This window comes from Salvelinus alpinus, chromosome 18 (genome assembly GCF_045679555.1).
Source record: "Salvelinus alpinus chromosome 18, SLU_Salpinus.1, whole genome shotgun sequence".
NCBI classification, from domain to species: domain Eukaryota; kingdom Metazoa; phylum Chordata; class Actinopteri; order Salmoniformes; family Salmonidae; genus Salvelinus; species Salvelinus alpinus.
The window spans coordinates 3,594,763-3,622,530 of record NC_092103.1 but is presented as its reverse complement, the minus strand read 5'-3'; the positions used below and the strand labels follow the sequence as shown (position 1 = coordinate 3,622,530).

Sequence of the window (27,768 nt, the reverse complement as noted above, 5' to 3'; positions counted from 1 at the left end):
CTCCCAATATAAGTGAACCCGAAATCAATGTAGTTCTCATCATATTTGCGCTTCTTCGATGGTCCAACGTCCCTGTCTGTTATTCGGTACTTTCCCGGGGAAGGGGGCAGTAGCTCTTCGGCTGCATCAGATTCACAACTGTCAGTGTCCATGCTAGCTGGGCTAACAACAAATGTAGAATTACTGATGCTAGCATTGGATGTGCTCGTGGAAGCAGAACAACTTGTGTCGTCGATAGGTGCAGGTGTAGTACTGCTGGTAGTAGCAGTACTAACAACAAGCAGTACAGTACTACTGGTATGTGTCTCTATGGATGCGGGCCTTACTTTTTTTTGACCATTTATCCATTTTCCAGCAAACGGAATGAGCAGCAGCTACGTTTGGCTACAGACGGACCGTTAGTGAAATTCCCGTGAGAGAGTAACGGTTAATGAGATTGGATGTTAATTACTTGACTTTGCTACCTGCATTTGCCATTGCATTGTTATTTTGCTGAACAATATGGTTTCATTTTATTTTTGGCAGTGAAACGAGGCTACTCAGGCGAGAAAAGAAACTCACCCAAATGTATAGCCACGTTGGAAAATCTAAATGGACTATTTGAAAATGTGAAGAAAAAAGAATTTGATATTTTTTATGTGAATCACATTTTTATTTGGCGTACCCCCGACGGCATGGAAGAGTTCCAGTGTTGTGTTGGATAGTCATAGCCAGCTAGGTAACATAGAATCCCTCTGTTTAGACTAAACTAGCTAGCTGCATTTGCTAGCTAAGTAAGTGAAAATGAAAAGAAATGATCATCTCTTGCTTTTCCTTCATTTTGAAAGAAATACATTTGTTCAAAACCTGTTCAACTATTGCCTTTCTCTAAGTTGAACTACTGACCGCAGTTTACGCACTGCAGTGTTAGCTAGCTATAGTTTATGCTTTCAGTACTAGATTCATTCTCTGATCCTTTGATTGGGTGGACAACATGTCAGTTCATGCTGCAAGAGCTCTGATAGGCTGGAGGACGTTCTCCGGAAGTTGTCATAATTACTGTGTAAGTCTATAGAGGGGGGTGAGAACCATGAACCTCAGAGGTTTTGTATTGAAATCAATGTACCCAGAGGAGGACAGAAGCTAGTTGTCCTCCGGCTAAACCATGGCGCTACACTGCAGAGTGCTGTTAAGGCTACTGTCGACCATTGCAAAACAGTGTGTTTTAATAAATTATTTGGTGATGTGAATATAGTTAGTGTAGTTTTATCTAAAAACGTGTTGTGTAGTTTTATCTATTTTTTAAAACTGTTTTACAATTTCTATTTTTATGAAATTCACTGAGGATGGTCCTCCCCTTCCTTCTCTGAGGAGCCTCCACTGGTAGGCCTATTGCCTATGATCCAAAATGTGATGTCGTTCAACAAAAAAACTGACATTTTGCCAAGGCAGAGATGAGTGGGCGACACAGAAACCCACGTGGACCGCAGTGGATGCATCAATTGTAGCCTAATGACAATCGCCAAATGTCATTACACTTTTTGGTGTTTTGTGTAATAGATTTCTCTTTCCATTCATCACTGTTTGGAGGCTGGAAATATGTTGCTTGTGGATGAATGTAAGGAGCCCTATGAAGTGATTATTTGACAATCAGATGAAAACATGACTGGTTGTGTTTATGTCACAATAAAAAGTAATACATTTTAAAAGTTAAATGACAAATCTTTATGACTATAGGCCCACAGAGATGCTATTGAATTAATAGGGATTCTAAATATAATTCTATTTAGAATTATAATCATAATCTGCTATTCTGTCCCGCCCATTAGGCAGGATTAGGCAGTTTGACGAGGGCGGCATTTCCCGAGCTAAACTGACCAAGACGCACCTCCAACAACACATAACACTTCACATTATTCTGCCCAAAAACAATGATAACTTCTCTCACCCAGTGGTATGAGGGCTATATAGGTGAGCGTTAATGCTGCCCCATGAAAAGCAGTGCCCACATTGCAAAAAAGCAGGGGTGCAAAATATTTAGCTTGCCCATGCCCAGCGTGCCTCTCCAAGGTGTAGTCTACGGAAAAAAGGGTAGTAGCCTATGTGGTTTTTCTGTAGACCATAGACTGGAAACCAAATGTATTACAATGTCACGAGACAGACGCTTTTTCAATCATTAACTTATTAATGAGAGAGTGCAGGAGAAAGTCAACTAAAAAGGAAAGCGGGCAGAGACCAGCTTTGGAGCGGCTACGGCATAATCAAACAGAGGTGGACAGCCAATGGTGCTGAAAGTGATTAATTTAAACAATTGTCTTCGTTTTAACTCGACTTCACTAGAGGACTTTGTTGGAGCCGATTTCTTCCTATTAAATAAAATAAGAGGTAGGCCTACATATTTGACAGACGCAATTATGCTATCCATAGATTTGTCGGTATAGCCAAATCCTCCAATACTATCACCATGCACTCCTTAAATACAGTACCTCCATATCTGGGAAGGGCTTGATGTGTTCCGTTAAAACCAGGGCTCAAATTGAGTGAGGATATGAAATACCCTTTGTTATGGAAAAAGGGCAAAAATGATACCTATTGTTAGCTTTATATTTTGAAATAAATCAAAAGGATCCAGATAATATCAAGCGTTCTATAACAACGCTTAACTCCGTGATGCCTTATGCTACAAACAAGCTTTAAAATGGCCACAAAAACTGTGACTGATGCATATGGGGATATATTGATAAGTCTCTATGACATTCCGAAGCTGAGCTGCGGCCTTCAATATTAGAGGAGACAAAAAATGTACTTTGCTATTCTGTTCCTATTAATTGAGCTTCTTACTTTCTGAAAAGAGAAGAGTTTTAGGGAAGCACGTCTGTTGTTAGGTTAAGCAACGGACAAGTAGCCAGCAGTTGAAACTTACATTTTTATATGTCAGTCGAGCCTCAGTCTCGGTGGAAAGGTAACTTTTGAAAGTGCCGTGGTTAGATTCATAAGGATGTCTAATATTGAAACATTTGCAAACAGTTGTTCCAAACACTCTGGTTTGACATTGGTGAAATATGGTAAGAATACCGCTCTTTCCAAAACTTCCCTGAAACTTCTATTTTCATTATCCACCTTTCTTTTGAGACTTTTTCAGGGCGACATCTTCTCTTGATTGCAAGCTGCACAAAGAAATATAAAACACAATTGAATAGAGATATTGATGATTTTACCAGTGTAATCAGATTGAAAATATTATGATATGTTATTAACATAGAACTGATTATAGAGCCTACTAACCAGATGTGTTAAAAAATTTGTTTAAATTTGCCTATGAATTGGGCCACTATTGTGTTCCATTCCGCCGACTATTAGCTGAAAATGTTATTGGGCCCAAAGCCAAACCTATTGCCGACCCCTGCTCTACACTATTCTATTCTATGTGTCAGACCGTCCAGTGCCGGGCTTATACCAGTATTTGTTCTTCACATCATCATTTGCACATCTATCACTCCAGTGTTAAATTTGCTAAATTGTAATTACTTCGCCACTATGGCCTATTTATTGCCTTACCTCTTTACTCCATTTGCACACACTGTATATAGATTTTTCTATTATGTTATTGACTGTACTTTTGTTTATCCCACGTGTAACTCTGTGTTGTTGTTTTTGTCGCACTGCTTTACTTTATCTTGGCCAGGTCACAGTTGTTAATGAGAACTTGTTCTCAACTGGCCTACCTGGTTAAATAAAGGAGAAATAAAATGTTTTAATAATAATACCCATACATTGTTTTGGTGCAAGCGCGTACACACATAGGAGGTCCCGTATCAGGAAGCAATTAAATCTACTTTCACTCCTGCATCTAACTAATATGTTTGGTGCAGTATTTCTCAAGTGAAGAAATGTGCAAGAAAACGATTTGTCTCTCACTGAATGACAAACAGTTGAACAATCCCTACTGTTGACCAATCACTGACGAAAGGGGCGTAGACTTCAGCTACCGACTTTGGCTTGCCTCGAGAAAATAATGTGCTAACGAAAAGCCAAAGATCAAAATGTCTCAAAATGTTGTCATAATGTATGCACAAACTGTTCCGAACTGTTTCGGATGGGAAACATGCAGACATCTTTACTATTCTTGACAATGCCCCTCATGTGGAGAGACTGGATAAGCATGCTCTGGCCATCATCAGAAGCACTGGTCTTCAAAATTAGATCATGCTACCATAATGTAGTAAAGTAAAATACACCAAGTCTATAACATTTGAGAGTTTATCCCATTGGCTCATTGATCTCGGCTACCCTTCTCTTGGTTTACGGTAGTCATCTAAATGGCAGCACTCATATCAACCGACCACATGCATGGAGGGACAAAAAGCACCAGACAAGGAATAATAACTTATTCCAATGACAACAGTATTAGTGTTGCAAGGTATACCGAAATGTAGGTACTTTTCGATACGACAACATGAAAAAAACGGTTTGGTACTAGAATGTGTGTTACTCTCGGTACTTCTGTCAAATGTGTCTCACGGATCAAGTCTATCAGCACAGCCGATGTCCCCTATATTAGCCTGCACTGGAAGTCGGGGCTGCTTCATGTTAGCTCCCCACTCATGCTGCACTGAAGTTAATCAAATCATATTGTATGTGTCACATGCGTCGAATACAACGGGTGAAGACCTACATAAAAAGGTTAATTAAATTAAAATAAATACAGTGAAATGCTTACTTACAAGCCCTTAACCAACAACGCAGTTAAGAAAATATTTACGAAATAAACAAAAGTTTAAAAAAGTAACACAAAAAAATAATGAGGCTATATACAGGGGGTACCGGTACCGAATCAATGTGAGGAGGTAAAGGTTAGTCGAGGTAATTTGTACATGTAGGTAGAAGTGAAGTGACTAATACACAGTGAGTAACAGCAACATTGACAAAGGGGGGGGGGGGGGCGGGGGGTCAATGCAAATAGTCTGGGTGGCCATTTGATTAATTGTTCAGCAGTCTTATGGCTTGGGGGTAGAAGCTGTTAAGGAGCCTCTTGGACCTACACATGGCACTTCGGTACCGCTTGCCGTGCGGTAGCAGAGAGAACAGTCTATGACTAGGGTGGCTGGAGTCTTTGACAATTTTTGGGCCTTCCTGACACCGCCTAGTATAGAGGTCCTGGATGGCAGGAAGCTTGCCCCAGTGATGTGCTGGGCCATAGGCAGTACCCTCTGTAGTGCCTTACGGTCGAAGGCCGAGCAGTTGCCATACCAGGTGGTGATGCAACCGGTCAGGATGCTCTCGATGGTGCAGCTGTAGAACTTTTTGAGGATCTGGGGACCCATGCCAAATCATCAGTCTCCTGAGGGGGAATAGGTGTTGTTGTGCCCTCTTCACGGCTGTCTTGGTGTGTTTGGACCATGACAGTTTGTTGGTGATGTGGACACCAAGGAACTTGAAGCTATCGACTCGCTTCACTACAGCTCCAATGAACAGCATTCTCACATAGGTGTTCCTTTTGTTCAGGTGGGAAAGGGAAGTGTGGAGTGCAATTGAGATTGCGTCATCTGTGGATTTTTGTTATTTAACCTTTATTTAACTAAGCAAGTCAGTTAAGAACAAATTCTTATCTGTTCCAGCGGTATGCGAATTGTTGTGGGTCTAGGGTTTCCGGGATGATGGTGTTGATGTGAGCCCTCCTGTCTCAGCCTCCAGTTTTATGCTGCAATAGTTTGTGTCGGGGGGCTAGGGTCAGTCTGTTATATCTGGAGTATTTCTCCTGTCTCATCCGGTGTCCTGTGTGAATTTAAGTATGCTCCCTAAAATTCTCTCTCTCTCTTTCTCTCTTTCTTTCACTCGGAGGACCTGAGCCCTAGGACCATGCCTCAGGACTACCTGGCCTGATGACTCCTTGCTGTCCCCAGTCCACCTGGTCATGCTGCTGCTCCATTTTCAACTGTTCTGCCTGCGACTATGCAACCATGACCTGTTCACTGGACGTGTACCTTGTGCCAGACCTGCTGTTTTGGACTCTCTCTCTACCGCACCTTTTGTCTCTAACTCTGAATGATCAGCTATGAAAAGCCAACTGACATTTACTCCTGAGGTGCTGACCTGTTGCACCCTCTTCAACCATTGTGATTATTATTATCTGACCTTGCTGGTCATCTATGAACATTTGAACATCTTGGCCATGTTCCGTTATAATCTCCACCCGGCACAGCCAGAAGAGGACTGGCCACCCCTCAGAACCTGGTTCCTCTCTTGGTTTCTTCCTAGGTTCTGGCCTTTCTAGGGAGTATTTCCTAGCCACCGTGCTTCTACATCTGCAATGCTTTCTGTTTGGGATTTTAGGCTGGGTTTCTGTACAGCACTTTGTGACTTTGTGTCACTTTGTGACATAAAAGTTGGGCTTCTAGAGATGGTAATTGGAGGATGATAGTCTCAGGTCTCTCTCACGTCTCTCCCAAATGATCTATTGCTTCAGCAAACTGACAGGGTGTGAATAGGGTTCCGACGGGCCACCCCCCTCTTGCCTCGTGAGTGACATCATTACTGGTTAAGAGAGACAGCGCGCACTTTTATAAAATAAGCTACTTTATGCAAATGTCGTTGATCAGTACAATAAAATATATCCCAAATATTTGGGACATGCTTGTGTTTCTAGCTCCGACAGTGCAGTAATATCTAACAATTTCACAACATATACCCAATACACACAAATCTAAGTAAAGCAATGGTATTAAGAATATATAAATATATGGACGAGCAATGTCAGAGCGGCATAGACTAAGATACAGTAAAATAGTATAGAAGTCAGTATATACACATATGAGATGAGTAATTAGTAAACATTATTAAAGGGGCTAGTGTTCAATTTATTAAAGTGGCCAGTGATTGCAAGTCTAAGTATATAGGCAGCAGCCTCTAATGTGCTAGTGATGGCTGTTTAACAGTCTGATGACCTTGAGATAGAAGCTGTTTTTCAGTCTCTCGGTCCCAGCTTTGATGCACCCGTACTGGATGATAGCGGGTGAACAGGCAGTGGCTCAGGTGGTTGTTGTTCTTGACAATCTTTTTGGCCTTCCTGTGACATCGGGTGCTGTAGGTGTCCTGGAGGGCAGGTAGTTTGCCCCCGGTGAAGCGTTTGGCAGACCGCACCACCCTCTGGAGAGCCTTGTAGTTGCGGGCGGTGCAGTTGCCGTACCAAGCGGTGATACAGCCCAACAGGATGCTTTCAATTGTGCATCTGTAAAAGTTTGTGAGGGTTTTAGGTGCCAAGCCAAATTTCTTCAGCCTTCTGAGGTTGAAAAGGCGTTGTTGCACCTTCTTCACCACACTGTCTGTGTGGGTGGAACATTTCAGTTTGTCAGTGATGTGTACGCCGAGGAACTTAAAACTTTCCACCTTCTCCACTGCAGTCCCGTCGATGTGGATAAGGGGGTGCTCCCTCTGCTGTTTCCTGAAGTCCACGATCATCTCCTTTGTTTTGTTGACGTTGAGTGAGAGGTTATTTTCCTAGCACCACACTCCCAGAGCCCACAACTCCTCCATGTAAGCTGTCTTGTCATTGTTGGTAATCAAGCCTTCTACTGTTGCATCATCTGCCAACTTAATGATTGAGTGGTAGGCGTGCTTGGCCAATCAGTCATGTGTGAACAGGGAGCTGAAGTTAACATCTTAGCTGGCATGCGTGCTGGCAAGGTTGGTAGACTTTAGAAAAGCAAACAATAACTTGTATTGAATAAGACTCCCATTCCTTTCAATCTTTTACCCAGATTTTAGCAGAGATGCATATTTAGTTTATTTAAAAAAATAACCACCAGTCAGGAGGATACAGACATCAAGAGGTATGCTTAGATATGCAGAAAAATATTTGTTAAAAATTACATAGAATTAAGCATAATGATTTTGACTAGATTGCAGGAAAAAGCTGTTTTAGGTGTAAAATTCTCCACCTCCACCCCCCCCCCCCCCCCCCGAGCCAGCCAGCCAGCCCAGCCATCCTCACGTACTTTGTTCCCTCTCAGATTTATGGGGTACATTTAAAAATATATATTTATCCGTTATTTTACCAGGTAAGTTGACTGAGAACACGTTCTCATTTACAGCAACAACCTGGGGAATAGTTACAGAGGAGAGGAGGGGGATGAATGAGCCAATTGTAAACTGGGGATTATTAGGTGACCATGATGGTTTGAGGGCCAGATTGGGAATTTAGCCAGGACACCGGGGTTAACACCACTACTCTTACGATAAGTGCCATGGGATCTTTAATGACCTCAAAGAGTCAGAACACCGGTTTAACGTCCCATCCGAAAGACTGCACCCTACACAGGGCAGTGTCAAAATGATCAACAACAAAAAATTCTTCGTCACAAGCTTCGGAAACAACAGGAGTTGTCTAACAGTGAAATGCTTAATACCCAACAATGCAGAGAGAACATTTTAAAAATAATAGAAAGAGAATAACACAAGGAATAGATACACAATGACTAACGATAACTTAGCGATGTGCATGGGGTACCAGTACCGAGTTGATGTGCAAGGGTACAAGGTAATTGAGGTAGATATGTACATATAGGTAGTGGTAAAGTGACTATGCAAAAGGATGGATAAGAAGTAGCAGCAGCGTATGTGATGAGTCAAGAGTTAGTCCGGGTAGCTATTTGGTTAACTATTTAGCAGTGTCACGGCTTGGGGGTAGAAGCTGTTCAGGGTTGTTGGTTCCAGACTTGGTGCATTGGTACCGCTTGCCGTGCGGTAGCAGAGGGAACAGTCTATGACTTGGGTGGCTGGAGTCTGACAATTTAGGGCCTTCCTCTGACACTGTCTGGTATCTGAAACCGCCTGGTATAGAGGTCCTGGAAGGCAGGAAGCTCTGCCCCAGTGATGTACTGGGTCGTACGCACGAACCCTCTGTAGTGCCTAGCGGTCGGATGCCAAGAAGTTGCCATACTCAATGTTAAGTCCTTGGTGATGCGGACACCTCTCGATCTGCTTCACTACAGCCCTGTCGATATGGATAGGGGCGTGCTTGGTGCTGAATTTCCTGTTGTACACGATAAGCTCCTTTGTCTTGCTGCCACTGAGGGAAAGAAAGTCACTGATCTCCTCCCTATAGGCTGTCTCATCGTCATTGGTGATCAGGCCTATCACAGTCATGTCATCAGCAACCTTAATGATGATGTTGGAGTCGTGTAGCCATGCAGTCGTTGGTGAACAGGGAGTACAGAAGGGGACTAAGCACGCACCCCTGAAGAGCCCCCGTGTTGAGGGTCAGCGTGGCGTATGTGTTGTTGCCTACCCTCACCATCTGGGGGCGGCCCATCAGGAAGTCCAGGATCAAGCAGCAGTGGGAGGTGCTCAGTCCCAGGTTCCTGAGCTTAATGTTGAGCTTTGAGGGCACTATGGTGTTGAACGCTGAGCTGTAGTCAATAAACAACATTCTCACATAGGTGTTTCTCTTGGGAGAGGGCAGTGTGGAGTGCAATAGAGATTGTGCCATTTGTGTATCGGTTGTTGATGTGAGCCATGACCAGCCTTTCAAAGCATTTCATGGCTACAGATGTGAGTGCTACTGGGCTATAGTCATTTAGACAGGTTACCTTGGTGTTCTTGGACACAGGGACTATGGTGGTCTGCTTGAAACATGTAGGTATTACAGACTGGGTCAGGGAGTTTGTAAATGACAGTGAAGACACTTGCCATGCTCCAAGTACACATCGGCTACGGAGAGCGAGATCACACAGATGTTCGGAAAAGCTGGTGCTCTCATGCCATTTTATTAGGCCCACATCCTTGGAAAAATCTAACGAGGCAGCCCCACTTACCTGACTTAGGCCTAAGAATAAGACATTCATTAATTTTGTCTGGAAAACATAAGACTCTGACATCTTCTTGGTCATATTACCAAGGGAATCTCAGCCGTGAGCTACCCAGTGATGCGAGCCTATCAGACAAGCTAAATGCCTTCTATGCTTGCTGCGAGGTAAGCAACAAGGCAGGTTGCTTGCCTCGAAGCAAGCATTGTAATATGACCAAGCAGATGTCAGAGTCTGTTTTCCAGACAAAATAAATGTACCTCTTATAATTCTTAGGGCTAAATCAGGTAAGTGGGGCTGCCTCATTCGATTTTTCCCAAGGATGTAGGCCTTATAAAATGGCAGTATATTTCCTATATGTTAGCCTACATGAATCGTGGAAGAGGCCAAGATGCAGCCAGCAGCATCAGAGGGAAATAGCTTGGAAAGTCAGGAATCTGGGGGAATGGCCTCACTCCTTTCACAGCCCTACAAACTCCATCCTCGACCCACACTGCTTACCTCCTTCCTGTTCTAGGCTTGTTTTTGAGGGGACAAAGGGAAAGAAAACAATGCATCTCCTCAACTGCCTTTAGATCCATTTACACAGCATTTCCATTTCCTGAATCCCTGCAAAAACATCCCAGCAGGCAGCTGTCATGCCCTGGTGCAAGCGCCCTTGAAAGAAAAAACAAGAGCGGATAAGGAACTACAGCAATGACCAGGGGTCAAATGACACACGCTTTATATCCCTTGTTGTTATATGAAATGCGAGAGGAAATCATGTAGGAAAGACTATCCTCCTCCAATTACCATCTCTAGAAGCCCAACACAGTGGTACAGGGGGGGACAGGTCTTTGCTTGCCCCTCTCTGCTTCTCTCCCTGGATGCGTGTGGAGGTCTAAACCTGCCCGGTGAGAAACTTTGCATAGGTTAGCAGAACAACATCGTATGTAAGTGACTGAGTGCTGACATTTCCCTCCTCTAGCTACATGACTCACATCCTCTCGTAACCTACTCGACTCATCGCAGGAAGAAAGAAAAAAAAACAATCCTGCCACTGACCCAGATCACTCCAGCCCTCTTTTCCATTTACTGGCAGCACCTTTTAGTATTGTTTTGTTTGAACTGGCTCCCCTACTTCATCCTTACTAGGACTATGATGATCATAAAACGTATATATCTACACTAAACAAAAATATAAACACAACATGTAAAGTGTTGGTACCATGTTTCATTAGCTGAAATAAAAGATCCCATAAATGTCTCTCAAATGTTGTGCACAAATTTGTTTACATCCCTGCTAGTGAGAATTTCTCCTTTGCCAAGATAATCAATCCACCTGACAGGTGTGGCATATCAACAAGCTGATTAAACAGCATGATCATTACACAGGTGCACATTGTGCTGGGGGACAATAATAGGCCACTTTAAAATGTCCAGTTTTGTGATACAACAATGCCACAGATGCCTCATGTTTTGAGGGAGTGTGCAATTGGCGGAACTGTTGCCGAAGAATTTAATGTTAATTTCTCTACCATAAGCCGCCTCCAAAGTGGTTTTAGAGAATTTGGCAGTACGTCCAACCGACCTCACAACCACAGACAACCCGTAACCATGCCAGCCCAGGACCTTCACATCCAGCTTCTTCCCCTGCGGGATTGTCTGAGACCAGCCACCCGGACAGCTGATGAAATTGAGGAGTAATTCTGTATGTAATAGAAACCTTTTGTGGGGCAAAACTGGCTCCAAAGTGGGTGGGCCTATGCCCTCCCAGGCCCACCCATGTCTGCGCCCTGCCCAGTCATGTGAATTCCATAGATTAGGGCCTAATTTATTTATTTCAATTGAAAAGGACACAATCCTGTACAGTACCTTCGGAAAGTATTCAGACCGCTTGACTTTTTCCACATTTTGTTACGTTACAGCCTTATTCTAAAATGTATTAAATAATAATTTTTCCTCAATCTACACAAAATACCCCATAATGACGAAGCAAAAACAGGTTTAGAAATGTTTACCAATTTCTAAAAATACAAAGTATTCAGACCCTTAACTACGTACTTTGTTAAAACACCTTTGGCAGTGATTACAACATTAAGTTTTCTGTGGTATGACGCTGCTAGCCTGGCACACCTGTATTTTGGGAGTTTCTCCCATTCTTCTCTGCAGATCCTCTCAAGCTCTGTCAGGTTAGATGGGGAGCATTGCTGCACAGCTATTTTCAGGTCTCTCCAGATATGTTTGATTGGGTTCAAGTCCGGGCTCTGGCTGGACCACTCAAGGACATTCAGAGACTTATCACGAAGCCACTCCTGCATTGTCTTGGCTGTGTGCTTAAGGTCGTTGTCCTGTTGGAAGGTGAACCTTCGCTCCAGTTTGAGGAACTGAGCGCTCTGGAGTAGGTTTTCATGAAGGATCTCTGTAATTTGCTCTGTTCAGCTTTGCCTCGATCCTGACTAGTGTCCCAGTCCCTGCCACTGAAAAACATCCCCACAGCATGATGCTGCCATCACCATGCTTCACCGTAGGGATGGTGCCAGGTTTCCTCCAGATGTGACACTTAGCATTCATGCCAAAGAGTTCTATCTTGGTTTCATCAGACCAGAGAATCTTGTTTCTCATAGTCTGAGAGTCTAGAGGTGCCTTTTGGCAAACTCCAAGCGGGCTGTCATGTGCCTTTTACTGAGTCGTGGCTCCCATCTGGCCACCATAAAAAGGCCTGATTGGTGGAGTGCTTTAGAGATGGTTGACCTTCTGGAAGGTTCTCCCATCTCCACAGAGGATCTCTAGAGCTCTGTCAGAGTGACCATCGGGTTCTTGGTCACCTCCCTGACCAAAGCCCTTCTCCCCCGTTTGCTCAGTTTGGCCACTTTGCCAGCTCTAGGAATAGTCTTGGTAGTTCCAAACTTCTTCCATTAAGAATGATGGAGGCCACTGTGTTCTTGGGAACCTTCAATGCTGCAGACATTTTTTGGTACCCTTCCCCAGATCTGTGCCTCGACATAATCCTGTCTCTGAGCTCTACACACAATTCCTTCGACCCCATGGCTTGGTTTTTGCTCTGACATGCACCGTCAACTGTGGGACCTTATATAGACAGGTGTGTGCCTTTCAAATCATGTTCAATCAATTTAAAATTACCACAGATGGACTCCAATCAAGTTGTAGAAACATCAAGGATGATCAATGGAAACAGGATGCACCTGAGCTCAATTTCGAATCTCATAGCAAAGGGTCTGAATACTTAAGTAAATAAGGTATATCTGTTTATTATACATTTGCAAAAATTTCTAAAAACCTGTTTTCGCTTTGTCATTACGGGGTATTGTGTGTAGATTGCTGAGGATTTTCATTTATTTAATCCATTCTAGAATAAGGCTGTAACGTAACAAAATGTGGAAAAAGTCAAGGGGTCTGAATACTTTCCGAAGGCACTGTATCTCAGTAGACAAGTCAGATAACACCTGCCTAGTCAAATACTGGTTACACTATTGTAAAACAGTTGTGATCATGTCAATACTGCACACGGCCTTGCAGTAACTTCCTCTTCAACTACAATAACTGGATTGTAACAGGAAATAAAACGAATATTCAAAACTCCTTGCACACAGAACACCCAGCTGGTGATGGTGATATAACTAAGTAGAACAATCCTTCTACACCAGACGGACAACACTACCTGCATCCTTCATTCCTATACATTTCAAAGCAATAAAATGCCAACAAATCTTTATGCAACACTTTTGAAACATGCCGACATCGTTTGCATGCTCCCTTGACTGATTTCCTTATATGAACTTTAACTCAGCAAAATTGTTGAAATTGTTGCATGTTGGGGATCACGTGACCCTTGAACGAGATGACCGCAGGAACTGAGAGCTCCGCAAAAGTAATTTCCAATTCTTAAATAAATGTTTATTTGTCACATGCGCGGAATACAACAAGTGTAGACCTTACCATGAAATGCTTACTTACAAGCCCTTAACTCTTCTTGAACTACACTGTTGGTTAAGAAAATATTTACCAAATAAACTAAAGTAAAAAATTAAAAATAATAACACAATAATGAGGCTATATACAGGGGGTACCGGTACAGAATCAGTGTGCGGGGTACAGGTTAGTTGAGGTAATTTGTACATGTAGGTAGGGGTGAAGTAACTATGCATAGATAATAAACAGTGAGTAGCAGCAGTGTACAAAACAAATGGAGGGGGGGTGGGTCAATGTAAATAGTCCGGTGGCCATTTGATTAATTGTTCAGCAGTCTTATGGCTGGGACGTAGAAGCTGTTAAGGAGCCTTTTGGTCCTAGACTTGGCGCTCCGATACCGCTTGCCGTGCGGTAGCAGAGAAAACAGTCTATGACTTGAGTGACTGGAGTCTCTGACAGTTTCTAAAACTGTTTGAATGATGTCTGTGAGTATAACAGAACTCATATGACAGGCAAAAACCAGGAAGTGGGCAATCTGAGGTTTGTAGGTTTTCCTATCCAATATACAGTGTCTATGGGGTCATATTGCACTTCCCAAGGCTTCCACTAGATGTCAACAGTCTTTAGAACCTTGTTTGATGCTTTTACTGTGAAGGATGAGGGAATAAGAGCTGATTGAGTCAGGTGTCTGGCAGAGTGCCACGAGCTCACTCAGGCGCGCCCCCATGAGAGTTAGCTGCGTTCCATCGCATTTCTACAGAGAAAGGAATTCTCCTGTTGGAACATTATTGAAGATTTATGTTAAAAACATCCTAAAGATTGATTCTATACATCGTTTGACATGTTTCTACGGACTGTAACGGAACTTTTTGACTTTTCGTCTGGCCTGCGCGTCATCAATTTGGATTTTGGAACTAAACGCGCGAACAAAAAGGAGGTATTTGGACATAAATTATGGACGTTATCGAACAAAACAAACATTTATTGTGGAACTGGGATTCCTGGGAGTGCATTCTGATAAAGATCAAAGGTAAGTGAATATTTATAATGCTATTTCTGACTTCTGTTGACTCCACAACACAATACATTGCGGGTATCTGTATGGCTTGTTTTGGTCTCTGAGCGCTGTACTCAGATTATTGCATGGGGTGCTTTTTCCGTAAAGCTTTTTTGAAATCTGACACAGCGGTTGCATTAACGAGAAGTTTATCTAAAGTTCCATGTATAATACTTGTATCTTTAAATCAATGTTTATTATGACTATTTCTGTAAATTGATGGCTCTCTGCAAAATCACCGGATGTTTTGGAGGCAAAACATTACTGAACATAACGCGCCAATGTAAACTAAGATTTTTGGATATAAATATGAACTTTATCGAACAAAACATACATGTATTGTGTAACATGAAGTCCTATGAGTGTCATCTGATGAAGATCATCAAAGGTTAGTGACTAATTTTATCTCTATTTCTGCTTTTTGTGACTCCTCTCTTTGGCTGGAAAAATGGCTGTGTTTTTCTGTGACTAGGTACTGACCTAACATAATCAGATGATGTGCTTTCGTCGTAAAGCCTTTTTGAAATCGGACACTGTGGTGGGATTAACAACAAGTTTATCTTTAAAATGGTGTAAAATACTTGCATGTTTGAGGAATTTTAATTATGAGATTTCTGTTGTTTGAATTTGGCGCCCTGCACTTTCCCGTTAACGGGATCTCAGCCATAAGAAGTTTGAACTAGTACCTTCCATCTACTGACATGGAACTGCCATGGGCTAGGTCATGCAATAAAACTGAAAAACCTACTATGCGTTCTCAAAAAGGAAAAAGCAGACATTGCGCTTTTACAAGAGACACACCTCTGTGATGCCGAACATGCTAAACTCCGCAGAGCTTGGGTGGGACAGGTGTATTGCTCATCTTTCAAATCAAACAGTAGAGGCACAGCCATACTTATCCTGTAAGCATGTTCCATTCATAATTGACAAAAACATATCTGATCCGGAGGGGAGATTTATTCTGATTACTGGGTCACTGTATGGGCAACCAATTACTATCTTAAACATATACGCCCCTAACACTGATACTCCTGCTTTCACGACACCATTCTGTATACATCTGGCCCTTCCTTGGACTCTGTGCTAACAAACCTCCAAAACGAGCTTCAATGCCATACAAAACTCCTTCCGAGGCCTCCAACTGCTTTTAAATGCAAGTAAAACTAAATGCATGCTATGCCCGCACCCTCCCGCCCGACTAGCATCACTACTCTGGACAGTTCTGACTTAGAATATGTGGACAACTACAAATACCTAGGTGTCTGGTTAGACTGTAAACTCTCCTTCCAGACTCACATTAAGCATCTCCAATCCAAAATGAAATCTAGAATCGGCTTCCTATTTCGCAACAAAGACTCCTTCACTCATGCTGCCAAACACACCCTCGTAAAACTGACTATCCTACCGATCCTCGACAAAATAGCCTCCAACACTCTACTCAGCAAACTGGATGTAGTCTATTACAGTGGCATCCGTTTTGTCACCAAAGCCCCATATACTACCCACCACTGCGACCTGTATGCTCTCGTTTGCTGGCCCTCACTACATATTCGTCGCCAAACCCACTGGCTCCAGGTCATCTATTAGTCTATGCTAGGTAAAGCCCCACCTTATCTCAGCTCACTGGTCACCATAGCAACATCCACCCGTAGCACGCGCTCCAGCAGGTATATTTCACTGATCATCCCCAAAGCCAACACCTTCTTTGGCCGCCTTTCCTTCCAGTTCTCTGCTGCCAATGACTGGAACGAATTGCAAAAATCACTGAAGCTGGAGACTTAAATCTCCCTCTATAACTTTAAGCATCAGCTGTCAGAGTAGCTTACCGATCACTGTACCTGCACACAGCCAATCTGTAAATAGCACACCAAACTACCTGATCCCCATATTGTTACTTTTCCTCTTGTTCTTTTGCACCCCAGTATCTCTACTTGCACATCATCATCTGCACATCTATCACTCCAGTGTTAATGCTAAATTGTAATTATTTTTGCCTCCATGGCCTATTTATTGCCTTACCTCCCTACTCTTCTACATTTGCACACAATGTACAAAGATCTTTCTATTGTGTTATTGACTGTACGTTTGTTTATGTGTAACTCTTGTGTTGTTGTTTTTGTCGCACTGCTTTGCTTTATCTTGGCCAGGTCGCAGTTGTAAATGAGAACTTGCTCTCAACTGGCCTACCTGGTTAAATAAAGGTGAAATAAATAAATACACATTTTGAAAATGAGAACCCTGTTCAATGAGCATTGTGTTTCCTTTGGAGTGCTGGCTGGAAATGTTTTATTGTACCCTCAACTCTGGACAAATCATCTCAAATCCCCACCACAAACCCTAGATCGGCAAAGATGTTGAACTCGCTTACTAAAGAGATGGGACTGATAGATATCTGTAGAGCGACTAATAGCTAATCTATGGACAATACATACTACTCCAATGTCCATAACACCTACTCTCGTATAGATTACATTTTTATCCCCAAGTTTTTCATAAATGCTGCCACTTCTACAATCGGACCCATAGCACTTTCAGACCTTTGTCCGTCTCTGCGTTGACCTCTGTAAAAACATCCCGAGGTCAAAGGCTGGAAATTCAACATCGTGTTGTCAAATGAAGCATTCCATACATTGGTTACTACATGGATAGACAACTACACACAAGACAACAATGACTCTCCTGTTTCTCCGGCCACAATGTGGGACGCTGCCAAAGCCACACTAAGAGGTCATCTAATTGCATATGCTTCCTCAAAGAAAAAAGCAATGGAAGCACACATGTTAGATCTTGAGAGGGAGCTGGAACGCTGTGAAAAAGTACATAAACAATACCCAGACAGCAATTCCTGGAGTCAACTCCAGGCTGCTCCAGGATAAAGCAGCCAAAGTCAAACTGAACTTGAACTATACTCAGGAGATAAAAAAATTAAAAAACGTTCTTTACTAAACAGAAATACCATGAGTATAGCAATAGGGCTAGCAGATTGCTTGCTTACCAATGTTCAGTCAGAGTGTACAATCATGGCCATCCAAACAGCAGATGACGAGGTCATATATGATCCAAATAAGATAAACGTAACTTTTCATGATTTTTACTGCAAATGTTACTTCTGAGAGAAAATATACAGATGCAGAACTCCATTCATTCCTAGAGGGAATCTCGCTTCCAAAACTATCAGACCGATCAATAAGATCTCAACTCCTCCTCCACTCCTGAGGAGGTCCTGGAGGCAATTATCGCCATGCCACCTAACAAGTCTCCAGGCACAGACAGATTACCCAGTGAGTTCTACAAAGCTTTTTGGCCTCAGTTTAGCGCTATTTTCATGTCAATGCTGGATGATTTTTGCAAAAACTGAGCTTTCCCAGAGTATGTACACAGCCAGCATTAGTGTTGGTCAAAAAAGACAATGACCCTCTATCCTGCTCGTCCTTCCGGCCCATAAGCTTGTTGGATTTCGACTATAAAATAATTACCAAATTGCTCGCCAAAAGACTAAACACTCCTCTTCCCAAAATAGTAAAAGCGGACCAAACTGTATTTATTAGAGACAGATACTCTTCTGATAACATTCGTAGTCTTTTTGATATTATAGATCAAGTAAACCAACAGAAGAACCCTGTCCTGCTGGCTTCACTGGATGCTGAGAAGGCGTTCGACAGGATGGAGTGGAGCTTTCTGTTCTCAATCTTAGAAAAGTTCAATATGGGCCCAAACTTTATTAAATGGATTCAGTCCCTATATTCTCATCCAAATGCCATGGTGACTACTAACGGTCTGAATGTACCAGTACCCCCTGTATATAGCCTCGTTATTTTTATGTAATTTTCTTGTTACTTTTTGATTTGATTCTGGGTTTTTTTTACGTTCGTTTATTTAGTAAGTATTTCTTGAACTGCAATGTTGGTTAGGGCTTGTAGTAAGCATTTCACAGTAAGGAATACCTGCTGTATTCAGCGTACATGACAAATCAAATTGATTTTAATTCTGACAGATTCCCTTTGGGAAGTGGCACAAGACAAGGATGCTCGCTGTCCCCCTTTCTCTATTGGTTGGGGGTGGAGCCTTTGGCAGAGTTGATACGGAGCAATCCAAGTATTATGGGTGTTTCTGCAGGCGGCCTTCAGCAAAAGATTTTGCTCTATGTGGATGTCGTCTTGCTCTATATATCCAACCCTGAGAAATACCTCCCTCTCATTTTAGACAATTGCTCAGTACGGCAGGTTTTCAGGACATAAGATACATTTGAACAAATCCATTGTTGACCCTCTCAATCTTACACTCACCAGCCAGCAGCATACCACCCTGCATACCACTACTGGCTTTCTTCTTAAGCTAAGCAGGGTTGGTCCTGGATGGGAGACCCGATGCTGCTGGAAGTGGTGTTAGAGAGCCAGTAGGAGGCACTCTTTCCTCTGGTCTAAAAAATATCCCAGGGCAGTGATTGGGGACAATCTGTGTAGGGTGCTGTCTTTTGGATGGGATGTTAAACAGGTGTCCTGACTGTCTGAGGTCATTAAAAATCCCATGGCACTTATTGTAGGGGTGTTAAACCTGATGTCCTGGCTAAATTCCCAATCTGACCATCATGGCTACCTAATAATCCCCAGTTTACAATTGGCTCATTCATCCCCCTCCTCCCCTGTAACTATTCCCCAGGTGGTTGCTGTAAATGAGAATGTGTTCTCAGTCAACTTACCTGGTAAAATAACAGATAAATGAAGATACTCTGCCTGTTCCAATGGAAGACAGGGGTTTCAATACCTTGGGATCTTTGCAACACAAGCTCTGAATAGCCGTTTCAAGGAAAATTATCTCCCACTCCTGGATCGCATCAAGAACGATTTCCATACCTGGATCTCCCTCCCAATTAGCTTAGTCGGAAGAATCAATGTTATGCGTATGAACATCCTCCCTAGATTGAACTATTTATTTCAGATGCTCCCATGCCATCTCCCAGTTTCTTTTTTCAAAACCGCCAACCAAAGCATCACCAAATTTATAATGGGGCAAAAAAAACACCTAGGATCAAGTTCTCCACTCTTTCGAAACCTGAATCTAAGGGGAGTCTTGCCCTTCCATGCCTTCAATTGTACTGCTGGTCTGCCCAAATTCGCAACCTGCTAACATGAATCACAAACAGACAAGCCTCAATGTGGATTCAGATAGAGGCCCAATCCTGTGGTTCATTGCCCCTAAACTCAATTGTATTCATTAATAACTTTAGTGAAGTGGGCAACATCACCAAAACCTTTGTGATTTACAACACTCTACTAGGATGGAAGAACTGTAAGAAATACCTTGGCATTTCCTCTCAGATATGCTCTCACTCGCCTATAGTATGCAACCCAGACTTGCCAAAAGCCCTGCGTAATGCCAACTTTAATCTCCGGCATACCTTTTCAGACCTGTTTCATCAGAACACAACTACACTGAAATCCTTTCAAGTGCTCTGCAGTGAATTCAGTGAATTCAAAAAATCGAATTTCGTTTTTTCCCAGATCTTTAAATTAGACACGTAATTTCCTCATTCACTTCCAAGGGGAGGTTTTAGAGCTCAGCTGAATGAAGTTGAGAACCTTCTTGCTACAGCACAATCCATCAAAGGCAAAATCTCCTATATCTTGACTCCTTTCTGAGAATGTGGGCTCCTCCTTCACTCCTTTGAAAGAAATCTGGGAAAAGAACCTGTCTGGCTATCAGTGATGAGTTATGGGCGGATCTTTGGGACAGGGTATACTGCTCCTCTACTAATGTAAAAAAGAATCTAATTATATATATTTTTTACACATTTTATTTCACCACAGTGAGACTACATAGAATGAATACAGACATTTCTAACTCTGAAAGTGGAACCTATATGCATGTATTTTGGAGTTGTAGAGAAATTATCAGATTTTGGCAATCTATACATACTGCTGCACAGAACATACTAGATGTACAGTTTGATATGACCCCCTGTCTCTATCTTCTTAATGCCCAGCGGGACTTTGTTCTTGATCCAGACGGAGAAAATGTGTTTATGACCATCACATACTTTTCAAAAAAATGTATTCACCTACTGTGGGCGTCTAATTCCTCTCCTACATTTAAAATGTAGATTGACCAGATTGTGGACTTTCTTCCTCTTGAAAATCTCACTTATGACCTCCGCAAGAGACAGCCCAGGTTTGATTCTGGTCTGGTCTCCAATACTCAACAATATTTCAAATTGGACAGAGTGAATGGGGTGAATTGGGAGATGAGTGTATATACATGTTGTGTAAGGTGCTGTAAAAACAATTTTTTTGCTTGTTATCTCAGCTAATAAAATAGCTAACATGATCACAGATAGTGCTGCTGCAAATGTGTTTGTTTTGTTTTATATTTTATTATATTATTTGTGTCTGCCACATCTGTGAATGTGTTTTGTTTGTTGATTGAAAAACATGAACATTTCGATTGAAATTGTTACATGTTGAGTTTCTATTTTTGTTCAGTATAATTATTTTTGACACATATTTGTTCCTCTCTTCCACTCCTGACTGCATGTGCTGCCATAGATTCTATTTGTGTGTGCTGCTGCACCTTTCTATGTGTGCTGGTTTGCTATAACACCTTGCTTGTTTTAGCAAAGAGCAACAAAGTTTCATCACGTTGTTAAGGGTCCATGTTTCTGCAGAAACGGAATCAACCGCACGGCCTTGCCGTCTTCAGTCTGATGTTATTGTACAGAAAGTATATTCTTACCATGCACAGCGAAGACGTTACAGTGATGGGCCCCATGTCGTGATGACTCTCTCTTCCCACCCTTGATGAAGTGCAGCGCCTGCAGACTCGGTCTCCTCTGGTCCCCAACAAACTTCCCCGGCTGCTGCCCCATAAGGGCAGGGTGCCAGGCCGCAGCCGGGTCTCCAAACTGGGCTCTCTCAGTGCCTGGGTCCGGGGCACCTGGTGGGCAGGGGATGGAGAGCAGGGACCACCTCCGTGGTGCGATTTCCCTCAGTCAGTTTGGCCTCTCCAGATGTTCACTTCTGCATCCCACCTCTGTCACCAATCCAGGGGTTTTTGATGGAGGTCAATGCAATGGCAAATAGACCGGCAAGTCCTTCTCACTGATTCCACCCTCTTGATCATGCATTGACTGCTTTGGTAGAGTCTTACTGTCAGATGAGATCTGGTCTCTTATGGCACTTGTGTCTTTTATTTAAGACACAGGCAGTCACATAGGAGGATGCTGGAGGAGCCCCAATCAAGACACATACATGAAGATCTAAGGCCTAATTATGATGGCATACATTCATCCAGCATGTAATAACAGAATGTAGGCCTACGTTCCATATTTGGTCAACAAACGTATTGATTTTCAGCACCATGCAATCCACTGATTTGACATGACTGATTGTATATTTGACATTGAGCTAAAATTTTGCTGTCATCTGGACATCTCGCAGTGTTTTTCAGGCCACAATTATGCATGACAAGACACTACCGCGGGATAAAATGTGTTTGAGGAAAAATCATGGGAAACTTAGCTAACTAACTAACGTTGGCATTACTCAGATGGTAGGCACTTGCTTCACCAGAAAGCAAGTGTAAATGGTTTAAACACGCTCTGTATTTGAATACAACTTCTGACAACTGAATGTTCTTTAGTAGCTATGAAGATGCAAGAATGGCTGTGCAACATTTTGTTTGTTGGAATACTAGCTAGAAAACTAGCTCCAGCTAACGATGGAGCTAGCCTTACTGGCTAGATGGTGGTATGCCGCGCGAGACCCTGGTAATTAACATCGGAACAGTCAAACTACTAATAACCAGTTCTAACTTCGGACGGTGTACTTCGTCGTCTCGCTTGACTCAATATTGACAACATTAATAAAGGTTTGTCGAAATGTCCAGTGTCCTCCCAACCCTTAGTATTCAATTCCTATTCAAACTTCGTGTTCACTCTTTCTGTCTTGCAGAGTTTCTCTCCCGTGCACCCCGACCCAGGCACTTTAACCAAGGCGCATACTCCAAACTTCTCGAGCCAACCAGTGTGATTCTTGGGCGTTTTCGCAGCTCCTTCTCAACATGTGCAACTAGCAAGCTCGTCGTTTCTATCTCCCTCGTTTCTAAACGTATTTATTGCTCTTTCGATAAAATATTAACAATATACACCGGTAGGACAGTCGTCGCTGAGGCCGCCATATTTCCGTACGCAAGGTGGTTTACTAAATGTGGGGGTGGGGATACGTTTTACGTCAGAGCGTGCGTTCATGCGTGGGCAAGTAGATGGGACCCAGACAATATCTTCTGTGATGGGACATGACATACTGTATGTACTATGTAAAATGTAGCACAAGTCATAGACTTGACATAAAAGGACAGCAAATGATCAACTGTTGATCAAGTAAAGTTGATTTTATGAACCAAAACGTTAGGAGGAAGGCTTTGCAAGCTGGTATGCATTTTCCTTCCCTATTTTGTATTTACTGACTTTTCAACTCATCTTTTGAAAGTAGGAGTAAACAAAACATAAAAAGAATTAGGTGAGGAAAAACACTTTTTTTAATGGACATTGTGAGGCTGTCTAAGATTCCTCCACAAGGATCTCTCATTACATGTGCCCTTGAAGTAAAATAATCTAATTGGGAAACCTGTAAATAAAAACACACTACTTACAAGCATGATAAGAGCAAGGTTTTACACACTGATAGCTTGAGGCATTAGTAGCTCTGAGTATTTATTTCTCAAAAGAGTAGTTATTCATACAAAAGTATGGCACATTATCAACAGTCATCTACTACAGTTCTCTAAAAAACAACCACAAAGAAATGAGGAACAGCTGGGTCCTTGGTTGCAGAACACAGGAACACTTTAATTCAGTAAATCAATTACCATCCCTCTCCAATATAGATGTCTATTGAGAAACATAGCTATAGTTTATATGCTTAACAAAAATAAACAACTTCAAAGTTTACTGAATTACAGTTCATATAAGTCAATTGAAATAAATTCATTAAGCCCTAATCTATAGATTTCACAACTATGCAGGGGTGCAGCCATGGATGGGCCTTGGAAAGCATAGGCCCACACACTTGGCAGCCAGGCCCACCCACTGGGGAGTCAGGCCCAGCCAATCAGAATAAGTTTCTTTATTACAGATAGAAATACTCCTCACCACGCCCCCTCAGACTATCCCACAGGTGAAGAAGCCAGATGTGGAGGTCCTGGGCTGGCGTGGTTACATGTGAGGCCAGTTGGACGTACTGCCAAATTCTCTAAAACGACACTAGGGGCAGCTTATGGTAGAGAAATTAACATAAAATTATCTGGTAAGAGCTCTGATGAACATTCCTGCAGTCAGCATGCCAATTGTATGCTCCCTCTAAACTTGAGAAATCTGTAGCATTGTGTTGTGTGACAAAACTGCACATTTTAAAGTGGCCTTTTATTGTCCCCAGCACAAGGTGCACCTGTGCAATGATCATGCTGTTTAATTAGCTTCTTGATATGCCACAGCTGTCAGGTGGATGGATTATCTTGGCAAAGGAGATGCTCACTAACAGGGATGTGCACAAATTTGTACACACAAATTGAGAGAAATAAGCTTCTTGTGTGTATGGTAAATTTCAGGGATTTTTTCATTTCAGCTCATGAAACATGAGACCAACACTTGATGCATTTATATTTTTGGCTTCATAAACTAAACTGCAGAGAAATACATTTCCTGGTGAAGCCAGAAGATTGTATCAAAAAGGGGATATACAGGTCACGGTATCTTCTGGTTGAGAGACAAGTTCAGACCTTGGGTTTAGTCCCCAATGTGGTTTTAAGGCCTTGATGCCTAAACTTGGAATGCAGGGAACACAAACCTTCCATTACGTTAAGGAAGGTTGCATCTGGTACTCTAACCCTCCAGTTCGACAAGTTTCTGACGCGTCATCATCACAATCTCCTCCATCACCTCTGGTTTTAAGATATCCTTGATCTAGAAAGAGAGAAACCTGTAACTAAATATGCTTTGTGAACTCTGAAGTCTGATGGAATTCGCTAAAAATGCAACATCATTAGGACTTGGATGGCTATAGATCATGTGTCATACAAAATGGCTTGCGTCGAGTCCCTTTTGAAAGAATGATCTAATTGAATGAATGGAAAGGTTTGCTTCCCTCAGATCCTCTTTCCATTACCTAGATCAGTATAGACAGTGTTACCTGGTGTGGGAGTGATGACTCGTAACAGTAGAGCACACTGGTGTCGTACAGAAGCACCTTGTGTGCCCCCAAGGCCAGCAAGCAGTTCCTCAACCGTGAGATCACCTCCCGATCTGAGAGAGAGACAGGCTAAGAGGGCAAGGCGGGGAGAGAGGGAGAGGTTACAGTGAGGTGAAAAAGGGGAACAGAAGGGTCAGCGTAGATAATATAACAATCTAGTGAAAGTAAAAACGTTATGTCTTGTTGAAAGATACAATGAAGTGCTACTAAAATGTGTGTGTATCTACATAGCGGTTGGATCCATTGTATTCCCGCTCAAAGCTGTGTAGCCCCAGGCAGCTCTTACCTCCAGACTGGTGTAGTATCCTCCAGCCTCCTCGTCCTGATGTCCTGGGGTGGGGTACAGCCACACAAAGCCATTATTGCCCAGGATGATGGAGGCCCCACAAGGCAGGTTGTGGAAGTGGGTTTTCTGTCTCTTGATCAGAGAGGGAGATAGCTGCACAAGAACTCCTTGCCCCAACTGATGTGATGTAGGTGCGAAGGAATAAGATATGAGAAATGGTTTACATTTTCAATCACTTAAAAAAGGGTATTTACACAGAAAAAAATTCATAATCGTACCTTTCCATACTTTAAACTGCGGGTGTGAAGAGAGAGCGCTCCATCTGAGAAAACAGACTGTACCTCTGCCTGAGCGTAAACTTGGTCAAGGAGAATTTTGACCATAGTCACATACAAAATATAATGCATAATCAATGAGAGTATGACACTTGCTACTAGTAGATGGTAGAGCCAAAGAAAGGAATCTAAACATAATAAAATTCCATGTAGAGTAGGCTGGAAGGTAGGATGGACATTATAAAGGCAGAAGGGCCCAGGTTGGTGATAAGCGTCAGAGGATACACTGATGAGGTCCCCCTCCTGAAGGTAGTCTCTCATGGTGAGCTCATCTTCTGCTGACCGTCTCCTCTAAGGACAGATATAGAAAGATTGATTGATGGTAAGACCGAGAAAGAGAATGTAAACAAATATCCAAAGAAGTTTCACCAACAGTGTCAGTACTACTTGGTTGCACCGGGTGCTAAGAGGAACAAGCACACATTACCCAACCACATTTCCTAATTCCCAGATATATGCTGTCCATTCCACTCACCAGCTCTCCTCCGGGCAGATTGACAGAGGACAGCAGCAACACAGAGTCCAGTCTGGAGTTGGTCTCCACCTTCCAGCGCTTCTGCTGCACCTACAAAATGGCAGACAAACACTAAGCTCCAACCAGGAGAAGCACGATCACCCCAGGGCACTATTAGCTTTACCACCTCAAACAGAAACATACCTCTGTGATCCTCCCAACCACCACATCTCCAACCTCCCCGTTGAACCTGGGAATAAGAACAGATAAAGATGGCACAAGTGATAAAAAGTGATTTTGTTTTTTTACAGACAAACAGGGTGATACAATAAAAGCAGATGCTGCGCAATGGAAAAGTTGTATTAAAACAGAGTCAGTAGCTAACCAGTGGGGTAAATCTAACCCTAGGATTACAGACATTACTGTGACACCTGGTCCACTTACCTGGTCTTGAGCGGCCGTACACAGATGAGCTTGTTCACTCTCTCCACCTCTCCAGCCACAGAGGCTGTTAGTTTTTCTTCATCCATGTAAGTCCCATGACCCCTAGAATGAAAAGCATCTATGGTCTAGTCATGACTCACTATATACCCACTTAAAATGTCCTGTATGCAAGTAAATTACTGCCCATCAATATCATTCAAATTAACTTGGTATAAGTTCTATGATTAATTTAAGAGAAACTTGAAATTGTGCAGCAAATATTAACAATAATCAAGTAAATAGGTAAGCCTAACCTTAGCTACTCTACGAGTGACACTTGCAGAATATTACACTATATATACAAAAGTATGTGGACACCCCTTTAAATGATTGTATTCAGCTATTTCAGCCACACCTGTTGCTGACAGGGGCTGTTTTATGATTTTGGAATGAGATGTTCGACGAGCAGGTGTCCACATACTTTAGATCATGTAGTGTATTTATGCACTAACAAGTGAGACCTGATATATCTAGTCAATATCAATAGCTTCCTAGCTATATAGCTAACTACCTATCTAAAGCAAAGAGGTAATAAACAAGACGTCGATTAATATTGATTTACAGTAAAGAGATAAAACTCAGACTCAAAATTGTATTAGATGGGAGCAGCATGTTGACAGACTGTTACCTTGTTCTTGTGATGTTCATACAAGCTTGTAGACATACCTCATAAACCCTGTATCTGATGTGATCACATCACCGGGAACAACTAGATCTTTTCCATCCAAAGCAGACAGAGAGGATGATAACGCTACTTGTTTCCGAATAGTTGGCAATCTCATATCCGCAGCCATGCTTTCTGTCTTCTGTTCTGTTAACTCAAACGGCGCTTGTAATTGACGTCATCAGATACTTGCAGAATTTACCACTCATTGGAATTTACCTATACGGATTTCCACAAAATCTAAATAATGCCTCTGGACATTTATTCATTTTATAATTTATTTCACAATATTTCAAACGGCTTTGCAAAAAACATTGTTTACGTAAGGACGCTGGAGATGATTTTTAGTTTCTTGCGCCATCAGGTGAACTTGAAGCAGTACTTCAACCCACCTACAGCATTTTTCATTATTATTAGGTGTAAAAAGGGCAATAAATATACAAACGCAAAATCATATATTTAAACAATAAATGTATGTATTCTTCCAAACCAATGTTAACCCCAGTCACTGTCATTGATGACTATCGCCATAAACTAGAATCTCATTCTAGTTC

General features: G+C 42.3%; 2 protein-coding genes across 2 annotated transcripts in view; both read right to left on the bottom strand.

Annotated features, from left to right (window-relative positions):
- Positions 1 to 22,928, bottom strand: part of LOC139544477 (tyrosine-protein kinase ABL1-like) — a 66,220-nt gene extending 43,292 nt beyond the window's left edge. Inside the window, exon 1 of the mRNA XM_071351612.1 lies at positions 21,481 to 22,928. Within this exon, the coding sequence (XP_071207713.1) occupies positions 21,481 to 21,613 (133 nt within the window). The 5' untranslated portion in view covers positions 21,614 to 22,928. The remainder of the gene's footprint in view (positions 1 to 21,480) is intronic.
- Positions 22,929 to 23,445: 517 nt separating this feature from the next.
- On the bottom strand, positions 23,446 to 27,401 carry LOC139543533 (exosome complex component RRP4-like). Its single transcript, XM_071349701.1, has 9 exons — positions 27,217 to 27,401; positions 26,512 to 26,613; positions 26,272 to 26,317; positions 26,089 to 26,178; positions 25,839 to 25,904; positions 25,557 to 25,625; positions 25,279 to 25,455; positions 24,933 to 25,061; positions 23,446 to 24,706 (listed from the first exon to the last, which is right to left on the bottom strand). The coding sequence occupies exons 1-9, from the start codon at positions 27,342 to 27,344 to the stop codon at positions 24,626 to 24,628; spliced, it is 888 nt and encodes a 295-aa protein (XP_071205802.1). The 5' UTR covers positions 27,345 to 27,401; the 3' UTR covers positions 23,446 to 24,625.
- Positions 27,402 to 27,768: the final 367 nt, after the last annotated feature.